The 21,038-nt window shown below is 38.7% G+C and overlaps 1 protein-coding gene across 2 annotated transcripts; it reads left to right on the top strand.

Annotated features, from left to right (window-relative positions):
* Window positions 1-820: 820 nt before the first annotated feature.
* On the top strand, window positions 821-20,909 carry CLPX (caseinolytic mitochondrial matrix peptidase chaperone subunit X). Of its 2 annotated transcripts, XM_065847000.2 has the most exons (14): window positions 821-975; window positions 3,284-3,444; window positions 4,927-5,044; window positions 9,960-10,114; window positions 10,915-11,074; window positions 12,271-12,312; window positions 13,422-13,598; window positions 14,472-14,636; window positions 14,982-15,070; window positions 15,586-15,750; window positions 16,724-17,023; window positions 17,524-17,616; window positions 17,857-17,963; window positions 19,056-20,909. In XM_065847000.2, exons 1-14 carry the CDS (start codon window positions 906-908, stop codon window positions 19,144-19,146), a joined length of 1,893 nt encoding a protein of 630 aa, XP_065703072.1. In that variant the 5' UTR covers window positions 821-905; the 3' UTR covers window positions 19,147-20,909. The 2 variants fall into 2 exon arrangements, with proteins under 2 accessions (XP_065703072.1, XP_065703074.1); XM_065847002.2 differs by lacking the exon at window positions 12,271-12,312.
* Window positions 20,910-21,038: the final 129 nt, after the last annotated feature.

Raw genomic sequence — 21,038 nt, 5'->3', positions numbered from 1 at the left:
AGGTGGGGGTGTCACAGCTGTATTTTACAAGCGCTAGAATCCAGCCGGAGTTTCACACAAATTAAAAACAACACGCCGTGTTCTAATGGTGTTAGTGTGGTCTGATCGTGTTTGCTGCAAGGCAGCTGGGGTTAATTGAGGAGAGGGACAGGTGAAGGGCTCCCATCTCTGAGTCATCCCTTGAGCACTAGCTGGGATCAATTAGCTCCATTTAATTGATACGTGACAAATAGGAGTTGAAGGTGAGTTGAAAGAAACAGGCCCATAGTTGTTACCTGTCAGTTGTAGGTGTATTTTCCACATGTCTAAAGAATATATTTGATTAAATAATATCTATATTTACAGATATTATTCCTGCCTGAAGACCCCCTGTCAGACATGGCATTGCTTTCTTCTCTTGCACGAAGTTGCTCCATTTTGCCTAAAGTTTTTGGCTGCCCTTTTAGTTTGATTTGTCACAAAAGGCTTTCTGAAAGGTTATTTCTGGGATCCCACGGAAATATTTTTCTCATGTGGCATTTGGGAAGCAGAATTAAAAGGCAGGAATCACCTGAAGTACCTGTGTAAGGAGGAGCCTGAGTGAGCCCCTGAGGAGCAGAAGCTGCCCGGACTACCTTTCCCATGATGCATTGCGGCGGGGCACGCGGCCTTAGCGCGGCCTAGGACTACATTTCCCACAATGCCCCGCGCGGCAGCAGAGCTCGCGGTAAGCGAGTCCCCGCGCAATGCCCTTTGGGAGCTGTAGTCCGCGCGGTGTGCGCGGTGACGGCGGGCGGCAGCGCGCTGCCGTCACTGAGGCGCCGGGGGGAGGGGGTGTTTACGGCGCGGGTGGGGCGCGCAGCTCCGCCGCCAGCGAGGCCTAGTCCGGCGGCGGGGGGGGAGCGGGCCGGGCCCGCGGCCGCATCATGTCCGCCTGCCACAGCTGCGCTGCCACCGCTCGCCTCCTGGGCTCCACGCTGCCCTCCGCGCGGAGAGGTAACCGCCGTCCGCGCCGCGACGCTGCTCCCCGGTGGGGTCGGGCCCTGCCGTCCCGGGGCCCTCACAGGGCCGCAGCGCGCCGGCCCCTTCCGTTTTCCTGAGGGGGAACCCCCCCTTCCTCTGGCTGCCGCGCGGCTGTCAGTGCCCCGCGGCCCTCCAGCCGGGGGTCCCGGTGACCGCCGGGGCGCTGTGAGCGGGGAGCCGCCGGGGCTGGGAGCCGAGCCCGCCCGCAGCCCCGCGCTGCAGCACTGCGATAAGGGTTCGGGTGGCTGCTCCTGTCTTCAGGTTTTGTTGTTTTTTTCCTTCTATTAATCTTTTGCTAGTGTCACCCTGGGGGGTGGGAGGGGATGGCCGGTGGCACATCAGGAGTTAGGGCAGTATTACATGGTGCGAAGTTCTGAAAGATTAGCCCGCACTGGAGTATCTTTTGGGAATCGTAATGCGAGAATAGAGTTTATTTCAACAGGATCGATTTTCTGCAGCAGTTGTCCTGTGTGTGTTACCCTGCAGTGCTAGTAAGTGACCTTAATTAGCTAACTTATTAAAATCCTGCCTTTTTGCAACCTAGACTTGAAATATTTCTCATAAAGACTTGTGCTCAGTTAACAAAAAGTAATTATTTCCAACTAGCTCGGAAGGTGAGGCTGTGGAAACCACTTAACTGGAAGTTCAAGCACAGGGAGGCAGTTACTTTTTTACTACTTTTGTCCTTTTCATCACATTCTTGTGGGGAGTGAGAGTTGCGGTACCATGTGCTGCTTTTAGCGAAAGACAGACCACCCCCAGATTGTGCTGATGGTCTCTGCTGCTGCCACATTTCCAGCAAGATTTTGAGTGATTGTGCCCTCAGCAATAGCCTGACGAGTCTGAGATGATTTATTGCCTTCAAGAGGTGTGTTAACTCATTGCAGTTGACTTTGCGTTTACATCTCTGATGTCACTTGTGCCGAAAGGCTTAAACCGGCGCTTTCGACTCCAGCATGTCTGGCCTCATGTAAACCCACCAAAACAATAAACTTTAAAGCAAGTAACATTCTGAATTAACTTTAGCGTTATCTTTTTCAAAATTTGTAATTTTTTTTTGTCAAATTTAAAAAGGATGTCTAAAAGAACTAATGAGACTAAAACACAGATACAGAGTAAGAAGATTATAAATGCATCAGCTTTCCATGGAAGATCCTTAAAAAATATATCTTTTGGTGCATTTTCATTTCCTTGGAAAAAAAAAAAAACATAAAGCGGGTGAGAAATTTGCCACTTTAAATGAGAGATATGGGATGTGGATTCCAAGCTCTTGTCTGTGGTGAGCGATGTTGAAATCACAAGCATGACATTTGTTGATTCACATCATCCCTCGTCATGAAATGTAACCCTGCTGCTGTTGCAAGAGGAGGAGAAGGCTGTTTAGTTTCTCAATTAGGGTTGTTTTTTTCATGTTGGCAATAAGCTATTTCAACAAAGATTACACTGAATTTACTTGTGCCTGTCAGTGTATGCCAAATACGACACTACTTTTTAATTTTCCTCAGGACAACCTTTTTGTCAAGCATTACCTCAGATTCCTCGAAACTAGTTTTTAGTGGAGTTCACAAGTGAAAGCCAAATACAGACGTGCAGTCCGTGAGTCTGACACACATCTTGGGTCATTTTTGCCTAATAAGGAGACACTTCAAAAGTCTCTCTCTTCAGAGGTTAAATTATTTCACAATAAGTCCTGGATGATGATTGTTTTTATCGTTTTGAGGATATGTTTCATAACTGGGAAGTTTCCTGATTTGTGACAGAATGGGCTCTGAGTTGCCTGAAGGTAGACGGCCTGGAATTACTTCCACATTGGTTTTGGACAATCCAGGCGGCTTTTGATGAGATGAACACTAAGGTGGTGAAACTAATTTATTTTAAATAGCTGAAATTTGGAGTGTTCAGAGTTCTGTTACTGCAGCCTTTGAGTTCCATTTAATGTAAATCAGTTCTGGGGTTTGATGGCATCAGGATTAGAACTAGAGTGTTTTTAATTGACCTACAGGATTTGGGTACTTATCATATAGATGGATATTATGTTTTGAACATATTACTTTAAAGAACCAAACCAATGTCTTCCATCCTGTTGTCCCTAAAGAATTGGAGGAAAATATGAAACAATATATAGAAGTTGTGTGCATTCAGCACATAGCAACAACTAGGGTATGTTGTGGTCAGGTGCTAACGAGGTAGCTTTGTTATCTGGTATAGCATCAGCAAAATTTTCCCCAAAATGGAATGGTTAATGAAATTATTTTATTTTCATGTTTTCGGTTGATTGTAGGTATTACTTGTGGTCGTACACGCATCCCTGTCTTAGGAAAACTTGGAACTTTTGAAACATGTTCCCTAAGACGAATTCCTCTTAGAAACTTTTCGGAAACACCAGCATATTTTGCATCAAAGGATGGTACAAGCAAGGATGGTTCTGGAGATGGAAGCAAGGTAATCTGTGTGCGTTAGGTTTTTCAATGGTTTACATTAAATGTTTCTTAAATATTTTTTAGAATATTTTTTTCCTCACTTAAAATCAGAATCTTCTTAAAATGTTTACTGACTTGACACTTCTGGTCCTTCAAATTGCTACAACTGGCAGTGAAGAAAAAATAAATTGGATTGTGAATTTGTTGGCAGAAAACCCTATAAACATCCCATAATGCTTTTCCAGTTTTAGAAATCTTTTTGCCTAGTGTGAAGGGACACTTGAAAATTTTGTAGAATGTTATTAAATCCGCAAAAGGTTTTAGCATTGCAGGAAGGAGGAATGACTGGAACTATTCTCCTTCAATAGCCTGCTACTCCCAGGTAGTGAGTACATTTTAAAATGTTTGTTTTCAGCACTGATTTGGTAGTTGCATTAAGCAAGACAGGTCTGTGAGACCAGTTCTATTCTTGTTAGTAAATTGTAATCTGGTTTTGTCCTAGCCTTTTTCTCTAATTATAGTTAATAAACAGCTTCTTTAGATAAATGATTACCTGAGAATAAATCTGCTCTTTAGTCAGCAAATAAGATTTTGAGAGTTCACAGGTACTTACTTTACCTTTGTGTGGTGTGTTGTGACGTCTGAGAAACTGTCCAGGTGACACAGCTGTGTTCCGAAGGTCCAGATTAAACTTATAAAAAAAATAGAGAAGATAAAACATTTTTAGCAGTCTTTTTTTTCTTGAGAAGGATTACGAGGAGAACTGAATGGGCAAGCAGGGTTTAAAAAATGGGTAGCTATTTTAGAAAAGGGAAGAGAGGTCTTTGCTGTTTCTTAAAATATAAGAGCTTTTATTATTAATCAAAGTATAAAGGCATAGACTGGATATAGATTTAAAAAATGTTAACCTTGAACGCCACTAAACAGGATAACACAGGGAAGGATGAGGAGGTCTCTGGCAGGGAACTCTGCGTTAGAAGTAAAAAAATATTTCCAAGCCGTTTCTGAGATGCTTGTTTTATAGGCCAAACCTACCCTACAGCCATCTGCCAGATTAGCATCTGCCAAGGATGGGAGAAGAGCTGTGGCTTCAGAAACACTTAGAATCAACAGAGTTTTGCGATAATCAAATTACTCTATAAGTATGATTTGTTTTCTTCTCTGGGGTTAGAATTAATTACATTGAAAGATACTGTTTAAACATTCTTCATGCAATTCAGGTTGTGACTGTTCTAGTGACAGTCAAGCAGTTCTAATGGAGATACGGGTTGCCTCTTCCACGAGTCTCCAAAATTGGCCAACCTAGGAAATGCAGATGGGTGTGCTCTCAAAAATGTTTATATTGTGTTGCTTCAAGTTTTCAAAGCCTTTAAAAAAATCCTGACTATAGTTTTGTCATTCAGCTGTTGCAATATTCACATTACTGGATTCCATAAACACACTGTTAAATGCCCAGTGTAACAGCTCCATTGTTTGGGGCTAATTGTCTGGAAATCTTTTTTAGAAGTCTGTCAGCGAGGGGGGTGGTAAGAAGTCAAGCACTGGAAGCTCTGGGAAAGGAGGGAACCAGCTACGCTGCCCAAAGTGTGGGGACTTGTGCACACACGTGGAGACCTTTGTGTGTAAGTTTGAATGAATATTTTCTTTTGTATGTAGCCACAAACGTGATTGTATTTGTGATCTAATGTAGTCCTGCTAACCAAGTTTGTCTGCCTAGAATTTCAAACAATTATACAGTGTACAAAATCTTACGCTTTGTTTGGCCATGGCATAAGCATGGATTGTTTCTGTGGATATATTTGTGAAATTTCCTATGATGTGTGGCGGACCACAATATGGTAGTGGCATTTGGACTGTAACTGTGAATATGCAGTTTTAAAATAGTTCATTACATTTTATTCAGTGAAAGGGGTGCTCACGTAGTTAATGTCATTTTTAACTACTGATACTTATTTCTACACCATATCTATACACTTATGTATGTTTGTAATGTCTGTCCTTTGTTTACTAAATAATAAAACTTTAATCCTGCATGTACTATAACCAAAGTGCTTATTCAGCAGAGGAATTAGTATGTGACAAAAGTCTTATTGGCACAGTCTTCTATGATGAAGTCAAGTCCATACTATATTCCAAATAGGAGGCAGTAAAGTCCAAATACAAAATTCAAAATATATCAGATGCCAGGTGTCCAGCAGCAATAACAATGTTGTGTTGAAGTACAGTCCAGATTAATGCCAGTTGTACTTCAGGTTTTGTCAGACTTGAAGACATTTCTCCTTATTTCAGTGCTAGTGAGACCAGCCTAGAAAATACTTGTCAGAAAGCGAATATCAATTGTCAGTTTGGTGGGGCTGGAGGAGGAAGGATCAAGTAATAATCAGACTTGTGCGATGAGAACCTTAAGACAAGGGCAGCATAAAGTTGTTCAACAGTTAATATCACGGTGCAAATGAGTGGACATGCTATTATTAGCTGCTACTTGTATAAAATACTATTTAATAAAAATGCTAAACGTCATGAATCACAAGACAATTCTAGAATAACAATATATTTATTTATGTTAAAGGGAAGGATTGGTCCTCAGCTACTATTTCCAGAAATAATAAGTATTTTTTTTTTTTGTTTGAAACTATAGGCTATGAGGTTTTTTGAAAAATCTGACACTAGTTGATGGAACTAGAAATCCAGTCTTGTGTGGTGTTCAATATTGTGGCCTCTCCTGGACTAGGTGTGGTTGAAAACAGTGGAAGGATTTTTAACCTCATTTACCTTCTTACCAGATGATTAATGAGCAGACAGACAGTTTGAAACTCTTTCAATTCCCTGGTGTGTTTGTTGCCCTTGTTACTGGAGTTCATGGGTTTTATGTAGAAATACCGTTCAAGCATTGCCCCGAATTGGAACAATCGCTGCGTATCCCTGCAAAGCAGAGATGTGATTTAATGTATTGTTAGTGTTGCTAGGAATCTTTAACCATTTATAATTCTTAGGAAGAGAGTTTGTTCCTGAATTATGGGAGAAAATGTCTGGTGTAGGCAATCTCAACTTCACAAGTCGTGATATCGCACTTGAATCACAACGTCAGAATCGTGCAGGTGCTATAAAGAGCTTGGGACTGGAAAACCACTTTTTGCTTCTAAAAACAGTGTTGCAGCTGGTCAGATTTGTCAGAAGCATGAAAGTCAAAATATGAGGAAGTCTGCTTGTGGGTGATTGAATATATCTACTTTTCTCATCCTTGCATGTTCTGCTCTGAGGATTTAGGGTTTTACAGTCTATAAATGAAATGTGTTACTAGGTCAAACTAAGCAGAGTGACTCCAAATAACAGTGTAGAGCAGGTGGGGTGTTTTTGTTTATCCTGAGAAAGCAGTCATTGGTTTTCTGTTAATTGCTAACTTGAAAAAAATGAAACCAAATATTGTAGTTGTCCTAATTTCTGTGAGTCACGGTCAAGTTTTCTCTGGACCTGTGTCTTTTTGATCTAGTCTGTTAATTTGAGCATGCTGCTTCCTGAACAAATTGTAGAATATAAAGCAACTGGAAAACAGAAGAGCTAAGTTCTAATTATCTTTAAAATGTTTTTAAAAAGAAAACAAAAACTCATAATAATTTAAAAAATCTGTCCTGTTTTGCCCAAAATGAATGGATTGCTGTTCATATTAAACATGCTGTCACTAGATGTTTCAAGTAAGCCTGTGATGTTGCTTAGTTAGGGGAAAATGATGAATTTGCTCAGTTTGGCTTTGAATTACAGAAATGCAGAGCCTTAAGTAAATATCTAAAGCCAAAGAAAAATATGCAATTAGCATTTGTTTCAGTTTTTGAATATTTTTCAGTCATTTTGAGATATGTAGGGAAACAAAATACTGAATAAAAGACACACTTATTAGTAAGTTAATTGCTGTAGAGTGGCAGTGTGACAGGCTGTTTTTTCAGCAGATTTTGTTTTAATGGGGCTTCACTTTGCAACCACAAATCTTGCATGAGGGTTTGCTTGGCGATGGTTTTCCAGTAATTAACAATTAAGGAAAAATATAACACAGACCAAAAGGAATTTTGCTTCAGCACACTTTCTCAACAGCTCCTGTATTATTTTGGGCTGTGAGACTCTGCAAGGAGAGAAGTAAGATGTGGAGTGAAATCCAATAGCTCGAAAGCTGGTTGAGATGAGAAGCTGTAACCAGGTGCTGTTTTACTGTCTCCACCTGATGCTGTGGGGTTAGTTCCATCCTCCCAAGTAAGGAGCTTCCCTGCTCTCTTTCCTCATGACTTTACACCTTATAGCAGCTTAATAGCAGCCCATTATGTCAGCCCTACAAGTGTTTTTAAGATTAATCCTCCAATTGTTTTGGCTTCCTGCATGTATTGTAAAAACCCGGCATTTCTCTTTGGCAAGGTCAGCTCGTGCAGACTTTAGAAAAGTCTCTTTGCAAACGCAGCCTCTGTGCTAATGTCACCCGAATCGAAACCAACACTTGACTTGCATTTTACCACACTGTAAATATTTGCAGACCTCTTAATGACAGTGAGGTAATTTGACATGCAGGCTCTTTGCTGTGCTGTTACGTTTGCTAAAAAAACACATGAAAACATGCCAGTATTTAAGAATAGCAATGTTGTTTGCAATTTTGAATGCTCAGTGTCAGGGAGGTAGCTATACTTAAACTTAATTTCCTTGCATTTTGGGGCCAACTTCTCCAGTGGTTTTGTTCTGATGATTCTCATACTGGTTATTTTTCCAGCTTGCTGTGTGGATGATAGAAACTGTCTGGTTTCACAGCTGTGTTTTGATAGTTGAATCTCCTCCCGAGGGCACCCCATACATCAAAGTTTCTCTGACCACGAACCCTATTTGTCTTGCTGAAAATTAGGAAGATCTCCTATTAATAACCTTCTTCTGTGCTGGTTGGAGTAATTAATAAAAGTGTACTCTACACTATATGATTTTTCTCAATGAATGATGTTTTAAAGATGCACAATACTATTCTTATAACTTGCTCTTTATTTTTTTTTTTTAACCATTCCTATGGACCTGTAAAGGGGCCAAGTATTCTCCTGGCTATTCCATCCTAATAACTCTCACTATTAGCATTGTACAAGGAAATAGAACAGCCTCATTACACTGTGGTCGTTAAGAATATCAGAGGTGTTTTGGGTGGGCATTGGGAGAAAGTTTTGGGTGTCTGTTCCTTACAATATTGTTGCTAAATAATAGTTAGGTAAGATAAGTGCATACAAACGGTTCTCCTTTGCGTTCCCATCATCAGGCTGGTAACAGTAACTTGGAATGTTGCCAGGAGAACTTTCCAGCTCTTAGTACAAATTTTCGTTTGAGTAGAGTTAATAGAGCCGTGATCATCACAGTATCATGTGCTACATTGTTAAAATAGTCTGCTGGTCTTACTTAGCAGTGGTAAGTTGTGCTTAATATTAAGAAAACCCACCCACTCCCCTTTTGCTGATGCCAGCTATATGGGAGGCAGCAAGGAGTTATAAATAAGCAGCTTGTTTATTGCTAGAGGCTGTTATTAAAATCAGCTGGTACTACAGTGTTCAAGCCATATTCCAAAAAAACTTTATGATACCAGAAGTTTTCACATTGAAGTTTTTCATGTGGTTGTTTTGCTACATTTATTTTTAATTTAATACATTTACTGATACATTTACTTGAAACCAGTCCTATTGCACATGATTTGCATATTAATATGGTCAGAAAATATTTATTTTGAATTATAAATTTGTTCTTCTCTACTGTTTATTTGCTATTATTTCAACTTTGCTTTTCCAAAGCAGGGGAGGAAAAAAAGATAGTGCAAGTTCTAGTTTGCAGGCATTTGAAACCAATCTTTGCAGATAACATGATTTCTTGAGGCAGAGTTCACCAAGTCAGTGGCAGGAGGGTTCAGCTTTTGGAATTTGAAAGAAATTTGTTCTACTCTTGGCAGTACAAATAAATAAGCAAAAGATCTGGCAAAACATCAAAGTCCTGATCATACCACGGCTGCTTGCGGTTGGGATGAGCCCTTAGTGTGACACCGCTGCGCTCCATGTCCTCGGCCGAGGTGACCACCTCGCTCCATGGTGTTCCCAGCCTGTGGGACATGGAGAGCAGGAGCCACCACAGCTGTCTGTCGTTAACCACTTTTTTTTTTTCCTGCTAGTTTGGCAGTTACAAATCACTCCTGCATAATGAGAAGCCCTCATTAATTTTGCATCACTCTGAGATGCAATTTCCTTTTCCAAGCATAGTGCTGCTGAATAAGTACTAAATAGATTTTTGCTTTTTAGTCACTTGTTTGGTTGCTGCCCTTTGTTGTGACTTTGTGGGCAAATTATGTTTCTTCTATGTCAAATTTCATAGGCAAATAATTGCTTTTAAAGCTTCTAAGGTGCAAGAGGGGAAAGTGTTGTGTAAGCACAGAGGTGGCTGTGCTGTCTCACAACTGCTTGTCCTGGGTATGACGAATTCAGGCAGTTGAATTAATGCTGTTTGAGCAATTTCTTTTACCGTTTTGTTTTGCTTTTTCTGCAGCTTCCACCCGTTTTGTGAAGTGTGAGAAGTGTCACCATTTTTTTGTTGTGCTGTCAGAGGCAGACACAAAAAAGAGCATCATTAAAGAGCCCGAGTCAGCAGCAGAAGCTGTGAAACTGGCATTCCAGCAGAAGCCACCGCCTCCACCGAAAAAGGTACAGCTCTTCATTTCAGCCCAGCGTTGCCTTGCGTTTACAGAACGGTGAAACGCTTTACTTTTTAATCTGCGTCAGGTGCATAACTGCCTCTTGTGACAGAGCAACAAAGACGATTAGCTCAAGATTAAACCTTTGACAGCAGAGCACTAATAAAGGGAACAAATCGATCCAATAAAGTAGTTGGGCTTGTTTTCCTCTGGCTTTGTCTTGTGACGAAGTCCAGTACCTTTAATTTTTTCACTTGTGACTCTGAGGTTAATGTCAACTGTCACCAGCTGTAGTATCTTTTTATTTCCTTCTGTGGCCTCAAATTCTGCACCCTTATGTCAGCAGTTGTCTTCTGTAGCTGCAGAACCTTTTGTTGGGCAAGACCTGTGGCTGATGCGCTTGTGGCCCTCACCCATCTTAAGTAATTTGATTTCCCCCTCCTGAACAGTGAGGGAGCTTGTTGTGTTTCTCAGCTCCTCCTGGACGATAATAGTTTCTGAAGATGCATGTGGCTCCTGGATAGGCCTAATTTAAGAAATTAAATATTCTTGAAATTTCTTACAAATTTGGGTGAAAGTGACAAGGGGTTTAAATATTAGTAGGGGAGGACTGATGGACACAATATGATTGTGTAAGCACCATGTTTTTAAGTAAACATATTGAATATATTTTGTATTTTAGATGTTGGGTTCTGTTTCTCAGTTCTGTAATGGTGGGTTTAGACTAAAGTCCATCTTTGGCACAATACAGTGTTTTTTTCTGCTGCAAGGTGATTTAGAAGTGTTACTAAGATTGACTTATTTTTTCAGATTTATAACTACCTCGACAAATACGTTGTTGGTCAGTGTTTTGCCAAGAAGGTGCTTTCAGTTGCTGTGTACAATCATTACAAGAGGATCTACAATAATATTCCAGCCAACTTGAGGCAGCAAGCAGAAGTTGAAAAGCAGACTTCTTTGACACCAAGAGGTTTGTGTGATGTTTGGTATTTTTTCTGGTCAAATAAAACTTAACATTTCAGGCCCCTGATTTAAGAAACCTGAGAGGTTTTGCCTTGACACTAAATTTTCTATAATTGAAATTATCTAAAATAATTTCTGTTAAATTTAATTTTCACTGTATGTGAACTTCTGTGGTTTATTTGAATAGTAATCCAGAAGGTTTATGGGTATCGCCCACTGTATTAAATGTTTAGCATTTTCTACTGACATATTATTAGGTATTTTCCTTTATAAAATGAGCCTCTGAAATTTTTCTTTCCAGTCTCACTTACTGCTTAACTGTAAATCTGTTGCTTAATCTGCAAGCAACAATGCAGGTGATGAAGACAATATTTTGCAGAGTGTATTTGACTAATAGCTGCCTTTCTAACCCTGCTTGCTGTGGTTGGCAGCATCTGCTGGTCACCGTCTGTATTGTTCCATGTCTATCAGGTATAGATGGAGTTACTCTTGGCAGTACTTTTTGCTACTGAGTAAGTGTGTAGCTATGTTGATCTAATTTATTTTTAGAAGTAGGATTAAGTTACTGTCTCTGATTCAAGCTTTGATTTTTTTTTTTAAGGTGTTTTGTTCTATCTTGCAATAAATAGTACACTAAGCAAACAGAAAACTTCTTTGTTTTGTTTTTAATTTATGTAAAGAAGCATTTTAACTGAGGGAGAAACATTAGTAGCCCTGTTCTGGTAGTGGCAGGAAAGCAGTTGTGTCCCTGGCACAGGGAAGTTCCTGACCCTCCCCAGAAAGATAAATTGGTGCTGCACATCCAGAGGGACTGGCAGTGAATGTTCCTAATGGACATATTGAAATATGTGACATGTTACATTGTAACACTCACATACAAATGTGAGAGTTTAAGGAAGACTTTTCAAAACAAAATTATAGCATTTTTTTTTCCCCTTCTGTAAGTAGTTTTAAAATTAAAATCTTAAGAGGTAATAGATAGTTACTGTTTTAAGTAGAAGAAAACTTGCTGTAATTTTAAAAGCATGCACGTAGCGTTTTGGATTAATTTTGACAGCAATAAAGACTAGTTCATGGGGGGATTTCTTGTCAGAAATACATTCATACACAGTGATGAGATGTATTCAGAAGAGGGCAAGAGGTGGAGAATTTCTAAGCTTTTATAAACTTATTTTTTATTACTGTTTTCATCCTCTCTCTTAGAATTAGAAATCAGAAGACGGGAGGATGAGTACAGATTTACAAGTAAGTGAACTCTCTCCTCATGTCCTCCTCTGCAATATCTTCTCTTTTGATGTTAATGTAGAATAGTCTTTAGTGACCACCAGTTTGAAATGCTATTGCTTTTCTTCTGCAAGTAGATTTAATTGATGGCATTGAGTGTGTTTTTAACTGAGATGACTAGGATTTGACTATTTATCTAGCTCTAGGTGGAAAGCGGATAAATAGTAAAAATACCTTTTATGAAGGTGGTTAAATAAGTATTTGTCCTTAGAATTATTCTCAGGAGACCAAGTGAAATTGTATATTTTTTCTACTTAGACCTGAGATAGGATTATATTAGTAATGCCGTACAGAATATGATGTGAGGTAGATAATAAAGGAAGTCATGCAATGGTTTTCTGCAGGGTATTTGTACTCTTGAAAGGCACTGTCACCTTGAACCTCAGAATGCTGCTATTTTTTTTTTTTGTTTTTTTTGGTCCGAGTGATGTCAGTTATGTTTATTTTCAGTCTACTGAACTCTCCCTGGCTATTGAACTACTTCTTAGTCTAGTGTAGATCAATTTGTGGTCCCAGTTACGCTTCTTCAAACCTTCAAAACCTGCCCTACAAGCCAATTAAAACTGGTGCTCTGAAAAAAGAAAATCCAGCCTAGTTTCTGTACCCATGTGTAGAGACAAAACTTGTAGCAACTGAACTAAGACAAGTCTTTAAGTCTTGAGAGCAGACCTGTGCATTGCTTTGGTACTTGTTATAGTTCACCAGTTCTTGCACTTTTTCATCATAGAGTTCAACAGTTTGGGTTTATTTTTTTCTCATGTGTTAAAAAAATTACAGTTGAGTTGATTTTTAGAACTGAAAATTTACCTTGTTTTTAATGTAGAGGAATACTTTTAGATAATCCACAGTACCGCTGGAAATTATTGTCATATATGCAATTATATGCTTGTGCAAAAATACAATTGGAACTCATGTTTTTGTAAGAATTGTGTGATATTTCTGTTGCAGTCCTATCTGTAAACTTCTGTACAGGTAGAACTATAGGTTTGCAGAGCAAAAGAGAAGAACCGTGCTTTTATTGTGTATTTAAGGTAACAGTGCTCAAACAGTTCTGTGATTGTTGTCTTCAGAACTACTGCAGATTGCTGGAATCAGCCCACACGGTAACGCTTTAGGGGCATCAATGCAGCAACAAATGAACCAGCAGATACCTCAGGAAAAACGGGGCGGAGAAGTACTAGATTCACCCAATGATGACATAAAACTTGAAAAAAGTAATATTTTGCTGCTTGGACCAACTGGATCAGGTATACAGCTGTATGTTTTTGTAGGTGTCAGATTTTTATTAGAATTGATTGTTAGTGAGTGATTTTTTTTTTTTTCTCTTTTGTGATTATTCCAGTTTGCTTTATAAAAAGCTAAACTGAATTCCAGACTGGGATTTTTGTGCTTTCATGCCATAGTAACAGACTGAGCTAAATGGCCTTGAAAAGGGAGGTCTACTCATGTGGTTTGCTGCCTGTTTTTAAAATGCTTATATTTTCTGGCTGCTGAAAAGATGTAACTTTCACTAAGCTGAAATAAAATGCATTTGAAGTTTCTCCACTTTAGATGGCAAACACAAATGCTGCAGTTAGAAAGTGTTGTTTCACCTCTGGGACAAATCAGTTGCAGGAGGGTTAAAAGAGAAATTATATTTGTATGGTCATAAGAAGTAGGAGAGTTTGTGCTGAAGTGGTAGCATTTTGCAGACCATTTTGGGAGAATGTTCACTAAATAATATTTTAATACAGTTTCTCCCCAACTTCCAAGCAGGAGCAATTGGACTTTGCACTGCCTCTGAGTAGCTGCAAAGGACTACTGATTTACTTAATCTTTAATCTATGCGAATACTTGTATTCTGGTTTTTATGTTGTGTGGCATTTTATTTGTGATTCTGTATTCATTTCAAGCTGCCTCAAACATGTACTATTAGTCGAATTCAGAAATACAGCTTGCCAAGGTAGAGAACACCCTTTATGAAAACTAACTGGTCTGGAAAATGTTCTTAAATGAATATATGAACACACTGGCATTCAAAATGTCTAGTAATGGTGATGATGGCACTACGGTAAATACTTGGGTTTGTGTGCTTTAGAGAAATATATGGTGGTTATAACATACAAGTTTTATTTGATCAGGTAAAACCCTGCTGGCTCAGACTCTAGCAAAATGCCTGGATGTACCTTTTGCTATCTGTGATTGTACCACCCTGACTCAAGCTGGCTACGTTGGTGAAGACATTGAATCTGTCATTGCGAAACTGCTGCAAGATGCCAACTACAATGTAGAAAAAGCTCAGCAAGGTGAACTTTTACGATATATTTCCTGAATTAATTCATAGATTCTGTTAAAATTTCGCCTCAGTGCTCTAAACTGTGAGACCACCAGTATCTCTTTAATTTATATTCCTGTTGCATGTACCTGAATTTTAACACTTTAAATCAGAGATATTAAACCTGAAGAGAGTCTAAGTGTATCTTGTAGTTTTTGTTCTTGTCCGTAGTTGGACAGGATTACGCACATTTTTGTAATCTAGAGTATGGAAGTAGAACAAGTTGCTGCTGTCTTAAATTGTTCTCTCTTGTGTGTAAGTTCTTGCTTCTCTTAAAAAGTGGAGTCTTCCTTCAATCCATTTTCTGTAACCACAGGAATTGTTTTTCTGGATGAAGTAGATAAAATCGGCAGCGTTCCTGGTATTCATCAGCTACGGGATGTCGGAGGAGAAGGTGTTCAACAAGTACGTACTTGTGTGGAGTTATTTTATTTCGTAAGCAAACAACCTATCAAGGCTACATATCATCCTGTCATATGGCAAATAGCATACGAGTATAGAGGGTCATAATTCTTCACTTCCTTAATTATTAACTTTTGAAACCCGCATCTGTCTTCATTCCAAAAAGAAGCAGCTCAAAAGCAACTCAAGACTGCTTCATAGAAACATTTTAATTGAAAAATGTCTTTGCAGCATTCAGATAACAAGTTGCATAATGTAGGCAAGAATAGATAACGTTTTCTATTTTGACAAAACTTTTAAAGTGACTCATTACTAAGTGTGGCTTGTGTGTGATTTTCATCTGTCCTTGAGTGGGATTTTCTTGTATGGAAAACTGATTTATTTAGACACTTACTATAAAGGCATCAGGGAGCAGAAAATGTAAGTACAGCTGTGAAAATATGCAGAGTATGGTGTGCCACGTTATATGATGCTATATAGTGGAATTTTATTTTGCTGATTTCTTCTTTCCTCCTTAGGGCTTGTTAAAATTACTAGAAGGCACAATAGTAAACGTTCCAGAAAAAAATTCTCGAAAACTTCGTGGAGAAACGGTGCAGGTTGACACAACGAACATCCTCTTTGTAGCTTCTGGTGCTTTCAATGGTCTTGACAGAATTATCAGCAGGAGAAAAAATGAAAAAGTGAGTGCATCAGGCTGTATTTGAACTGAAAAATCATTATCTTAATTACTGCTCACTGTACTGACTCCTAAAGGTCTTGGTATATTTGTAAGTTTGTTTGTAGAGCAGTGGTTTTCCATCTGTTATCTGGAGGTTTGAGGTTAAGTCTAAGAAAGGCAGCAAAGAACAAACCTGTTGTTAGTAGCTTGCAGTGGTCTCTGCTTCTGCACAGTAATTTTTAGCATGTGCAAATAGGAAAAAAATAGGGGGAAAAATTTGAAAGCTCTTGGTAGAGGACTTGCTGTCCATATTTCATTGGTGAACTTTTTACACTGTTATCATGTCCTGTGCTTCTTAAAAACAGAATATGAGAAGCAGTTCTAGCAATTGTAATAGGATCTATTTCAGTGGGAGTGTATCAGGGATGAAACTGAGAAAACCTTTAGATGTCAATAGAAAAAAGCTTTTACTGTTGATCTTCAGAGAGTTTGAGGAAATGTTGTTAAGAGCTTTAACCATTTTAAAATACCTAGTCACGCAGTTCACTATTTCATAAATAAATGTCTGGGGACACAGTTCTTCTGGCTGCAGCTTTCTGACAAAATGTGCACCCTGTTTCTAAAAACAAAGGAGTGACTGAAATCCAAATGACTGTTTATAGTAATTCATGTAGCTTTTCCATGTAAGTGTACTTGCATCCATTTACTTTGCTTCTAAAGAGCCCTTTTTAGTGTCACTGTTATTTGTGAACTTATCAGGACATGTTACTAACCATTTTTATTTCAAGAAAAACTTGCTCTTAGCCTGATGTATTGATACTTTACTGAGGGAATTAAATGCTATAAGAAACCAATTGTGTGCAAGGGGACTGACTTTATTACAAGTAATTTCTTGAGGTTGAATTAACATGTAATGACATCATCAGTTACTCCAGATGTTTTAATGCATATAGAAACCTAACTATGATAGTTCTGTAAGCGTGTTTGTTTTGCAGTATCTGGGATTTGGGACCCCTGCTAATATGGGAAAAGGCAGAAGGGCTGCAGCAGCAGCTGATCTCGCTAATATAAGTGGAGAGTCTAATCCACATGAAGATATCGAAGAAAAGGATCGCTTGTTGCGTCACGTGGAAGCCAGAGATCTCATCGAATTTGGCATGATCCCGGAGTTTGTGGGACGTTTGCCTGTTGTGGTTCCTCTGCACAGCCTCGATGAGAAAACCCTTGTACGGATTCTCACCGAGCCACGAAATGCTGTGGTTCCTCAATACCAGGCACTCTTCAGCATGGATAAGGTTTGAATTTTTATTTGGTGACTCTTCATTATTCTTGCTTATAAACAGTGTTAAAGTGATCTAAAATATCAATGGAAATTGCTTCTTCCCACCATGCATGCACCTCACTCTGAAAAAAAGTAAGCAAACTCGTTAAATCTGACTGGTTTAGATTGGTGAACTGTCCTTGTGGGACAAGTAATCTGGAAGTAGCTGAGCTGCTTTTCATGTTAACATTCAAATAAACATTCATGACCTTGCCTGATAGTTATCAAGAGCCACTTCACGTACTGTAGGGGATACTTATAGATGATGTAGGTAAAGGGGCATCGTCAATACTGGCAATGTTAATAAAAAGCAAAGTGTAGCTGAAGCTTTATATATGTACCTTAAATGTTAAACGGTCTGGATTGTGACAAGCAAATCACTACTGTTTGTTATTTTCAGTAACATGCTCTCATGCTTAATGCACTGTATTATAAATGAAATAATTAATAAATTTATCATTCTTCTCTTTGTAGTGTGAGTTAAATGTAACTGAAGATGCATTGAAGGCTATAGCCAGACTGGCCCTGGACAGAAAAACTGGAGCAAGAGGTCTTCGATCTATAATGGTGAGTAAATTAAGTCTCATAATGAGTAAATAAAGCTACCTATGTTTGTTTGTGTATGGATGTAATTGTGACAATTAGTTCTGGGTCTTACATGGATACAATTAATCTCTTAAAAATGTGGGTTTTCAGATTTTTTTTCCAAGAAAACCCTCTAGCTCTGAAAATCACTTGCTAATCACATTGTTATGTAGAAGATGGCATGCAGAAACAGTATTTTTTTCCTCCTTTATTTTCTTGTAGGAAAAGCTGTTGCTGGAGCCCATGTTTGAAGTGCCCAATTCTGACATTGTATGCGTGGAAGTTGACAAAGATGTTGTAGAAGGCAAAAAAGAGCCAGGATACATTAGGTAAAATCATAGTGGAAGTATCAGAGCAGATGAGTAATGTCAGGGATTCTGATGCTTGCTATAGGAACAGGTGTATAAACACAAAACCGTGCACACAACCTAAAAAGGATCCGATTCTCTGTATACTGTACACAGCTGAATTAGTGCATATTCTGTTCTAGAGACTTTGGGTTTGTATTGTTTAGTTTTTAAATACAAATTTAAAAATAAACATATATGAAGTTACTTTAAGCCTTTTGTGTGTGTATATACCTGTAGAAACAGAAGTAAATTATAAGCCTCATAAGTTAACAGTAAAAATCTGAAGCTTAATTGTGACTGCACTGAAATTTCTGAAACAGAACTTTTTCCTTCTTCCTCCTACTTTCTGCCACTGAGGTAGGTTTATTTTTGTTTGGTTTGCTTTTTAATGCAAGCTGCAGGCTGCTGCAGTTTTCTTCTCCATTGCTCTTGCAGCAGTGGAGAGGCACATAGGTACATCATTGATTTGCTGAACTCTTGTTAAAGTAATCGATTTAATGTTGTAAAGACTGTGTGTTACGGTAATGATGTGATTGGATGCTGATAGCACTGGACAAATCTGGTTTAAAAAAAAAAAATCTTAATTTTAGTGAACAAAGGATGGAGTTGAGAGGGGATGGGTCAGGTTAAAAACACAGGTCTGAAATATAGGAGCTCTCACTTCGTTTCCACCCCACCAACTTTTTTGAGTGACTTTTTGTATTATCTGTGTGCTGAAGCTTGGCCCTGCACACCCTGTGTCTCAAAGGGGATGGCTGGAGTGGAAAGTCATTGCTCTTCGTGGTAGTTGATTTAAGTGATTTTGTAGAGCGCCAGCATTCATGTTGGCTGGAAATTTAAAATTCGCTGATTAAATCAAATGATTTAACTGACTTCAGTAGCCTTTTGATTTTCAGTACTGAGACTTGTGTACTGGTCATAGTGTAAATGTGCACAGAACCATCTTCAGACCAAAAGGTGGTTTTAGCAGCTGGAACATTTGCGGGTGACATGTTTACCTGAAGCTGTGGAAACTCTCTCAGTTCTTTCCCTCCATTTCTAAAGGATCTGATCCGTTCGTTTTAATTATAGGGCTCCCACTAAAGATTCATCTGAAGAAGAGTATGACTCTGGCGTTGAGGAGGAAGGCTGGCCTCGGCAAGCAGATGCTGCAAACCATTAAATACTGTCAGAACGCTCGCCCGCATAAAAGCGCACTTGGTTATTTCCTTGCGATTGCCTCTGGCTTCAGTCTGATTCATTGGATCTATCTCATGATGAGGAACTTGATTAGATATAAATCAGATCGTGTCTTTTATTGCAACACCACCTTGATTTATTGGATGAACATTGTGTGGACTGGGATGGCATAATGTTCAAAAATGAATTGTATATTACACTTGTTCAATTAAAATGTATAGCAAATAGAGCAGCACCCAGATTGCTCTTTCTAGAAACTAAACCAGCAATGCAGGCGCTGCCGTTAGTTAGATTTTACAATAATGTTACTCTACAAATGGGAAATCTAGATTAATCATTAGTAGAGGGTGAATAAACTATTATTAATAGCTCCTGATACAACTCACAGGGGGTTTTATGTTCAGGTCAAGCCTGATGGGTGCTGGAGTGACTTGTTACATGGCGGGGACGAAATCCTTGCAAGGGGGTTTTGGGAAAACTGCAATTTTGGGGGAAAACTGCAACACGCTTTGACACTGCTGGGAGATTTTGCTAAAATGTGACACTAGTTTGTTACAGTAATTTGAATGCAATATCAAATAATATCCTATTCTTCACCTCTCCCCTAGGAATAAGTTTCAGTCACCTTGAATACTGTGCAAGAAGGTGAAGTCAGTAATGTGCTTATTTTTTCTGGAAGGGTAAACAAGATTTCCAGGAAACCGTAAGCCATTGGAATTGGGACGAGAAGTCAACACAAATCTTTAAATATTAATGTTCTAATATAGTACATTTTGTTCAACAGAACTATCATGCATCAGTTTTTTGGTGCCAGGTATTTGCCCAACCTATCTTATAATGTTAAGAGATGAAAGAAGTAAATGTATAATATTTTTGATGTAATCAGTAGTGATTGTTCACATGACAGTGCTTTTTAAGTTATATTCTCAAATGCTAGTCTTGCATCTTGTGGTTTTGTCTTTGATTTTTAGTCTCACCATAAAACAACCCTCCTGTTCTACACCAAAATGAATTTAATCCTTTAGGAAAGTCTTTGTAATACAAACACTAAAGGACCTGTATGGTTTTGATTTGTTTCAGGAATTAAACTTGTCACTTACACCTTTGTTTTGTCCTTCAGTGATACGTGGACTTGAGTTTTACTGATCCCTTTTTTTTTTTTTTTAATTTAAATTCAAGCTATTTAATTAAAACTTTAATCATTCTTTTCAGTCTATTGGATGCTTTAGGACAGGAAAGGATTGGACCCTATTTTTGTTGTTAATATTTTGTCATGTAAATTTTGCATAATACTCGTGTTTTTACCTCGAAGCAGCATGACCTGCACTTGTAGCAGATACTTCCCTTAGGATTTCAGGGTGGGTTTTGTTCAGGTTAAATGCCCCACTAATGGTTCAGAAAAAGCTGCATTTTGAGTTGAGGATATTTCTAGGAGAAGCTTAGTCCCCTCAGAATGGGAATTTGTGGTGAACTACCTGTAACTGCATCCTTACTTTCCTTTTTGTAGAGTGAAAAACATGTAACTGCTTTTAATTCTGAATCCTTTACTTCAAGTCCTTTTTTTTTTTTTTTAAATGGATTTAAAAAAATAAATGAACAACATTCTAGGTGAAACCTTCAGCAACTTAGTTTTGAAAGTTGTTTGGAACAAATGTAACCAAGAACTTTTTAAAGGAAACAAAATGCTGTTTAGCTACAGTTTGTACTTCACCTCTGGCGTTTGAATAAAACAAAGCGAATATTCGAGCAGTGGAGAGTTGTCATCCCTGACCTCATTCCCCGCAATTTTAAATTTTACGGGTCTTCGGAGTTTCGGTTTTGTTTTTGTTTTTTTAAATGGAGCCGTATGAACCTGCGGGGCCGGGCGGCGGCAGG

This window comes from Patagioenas fasciata, chromosome 12 (genome assembly GCF_037038585.1).
Source record: "Patagioenas fasciata isolate bPatFas1 chromosome 12, bPatFas1.hap1, whole genome shotgun sequence".
Taxonomy (NCBI): domain Eukaryota; kingdom Metazoa; phylum Chordata; class Aves; order Columbiformes; family Columbidae; genus Patagioenas; species Patagioenas fasciata.
Note: the sequence above shows the minus strand (reverse complement) of the source record. Positions and strands in the feature narration are given on the sequence as shown.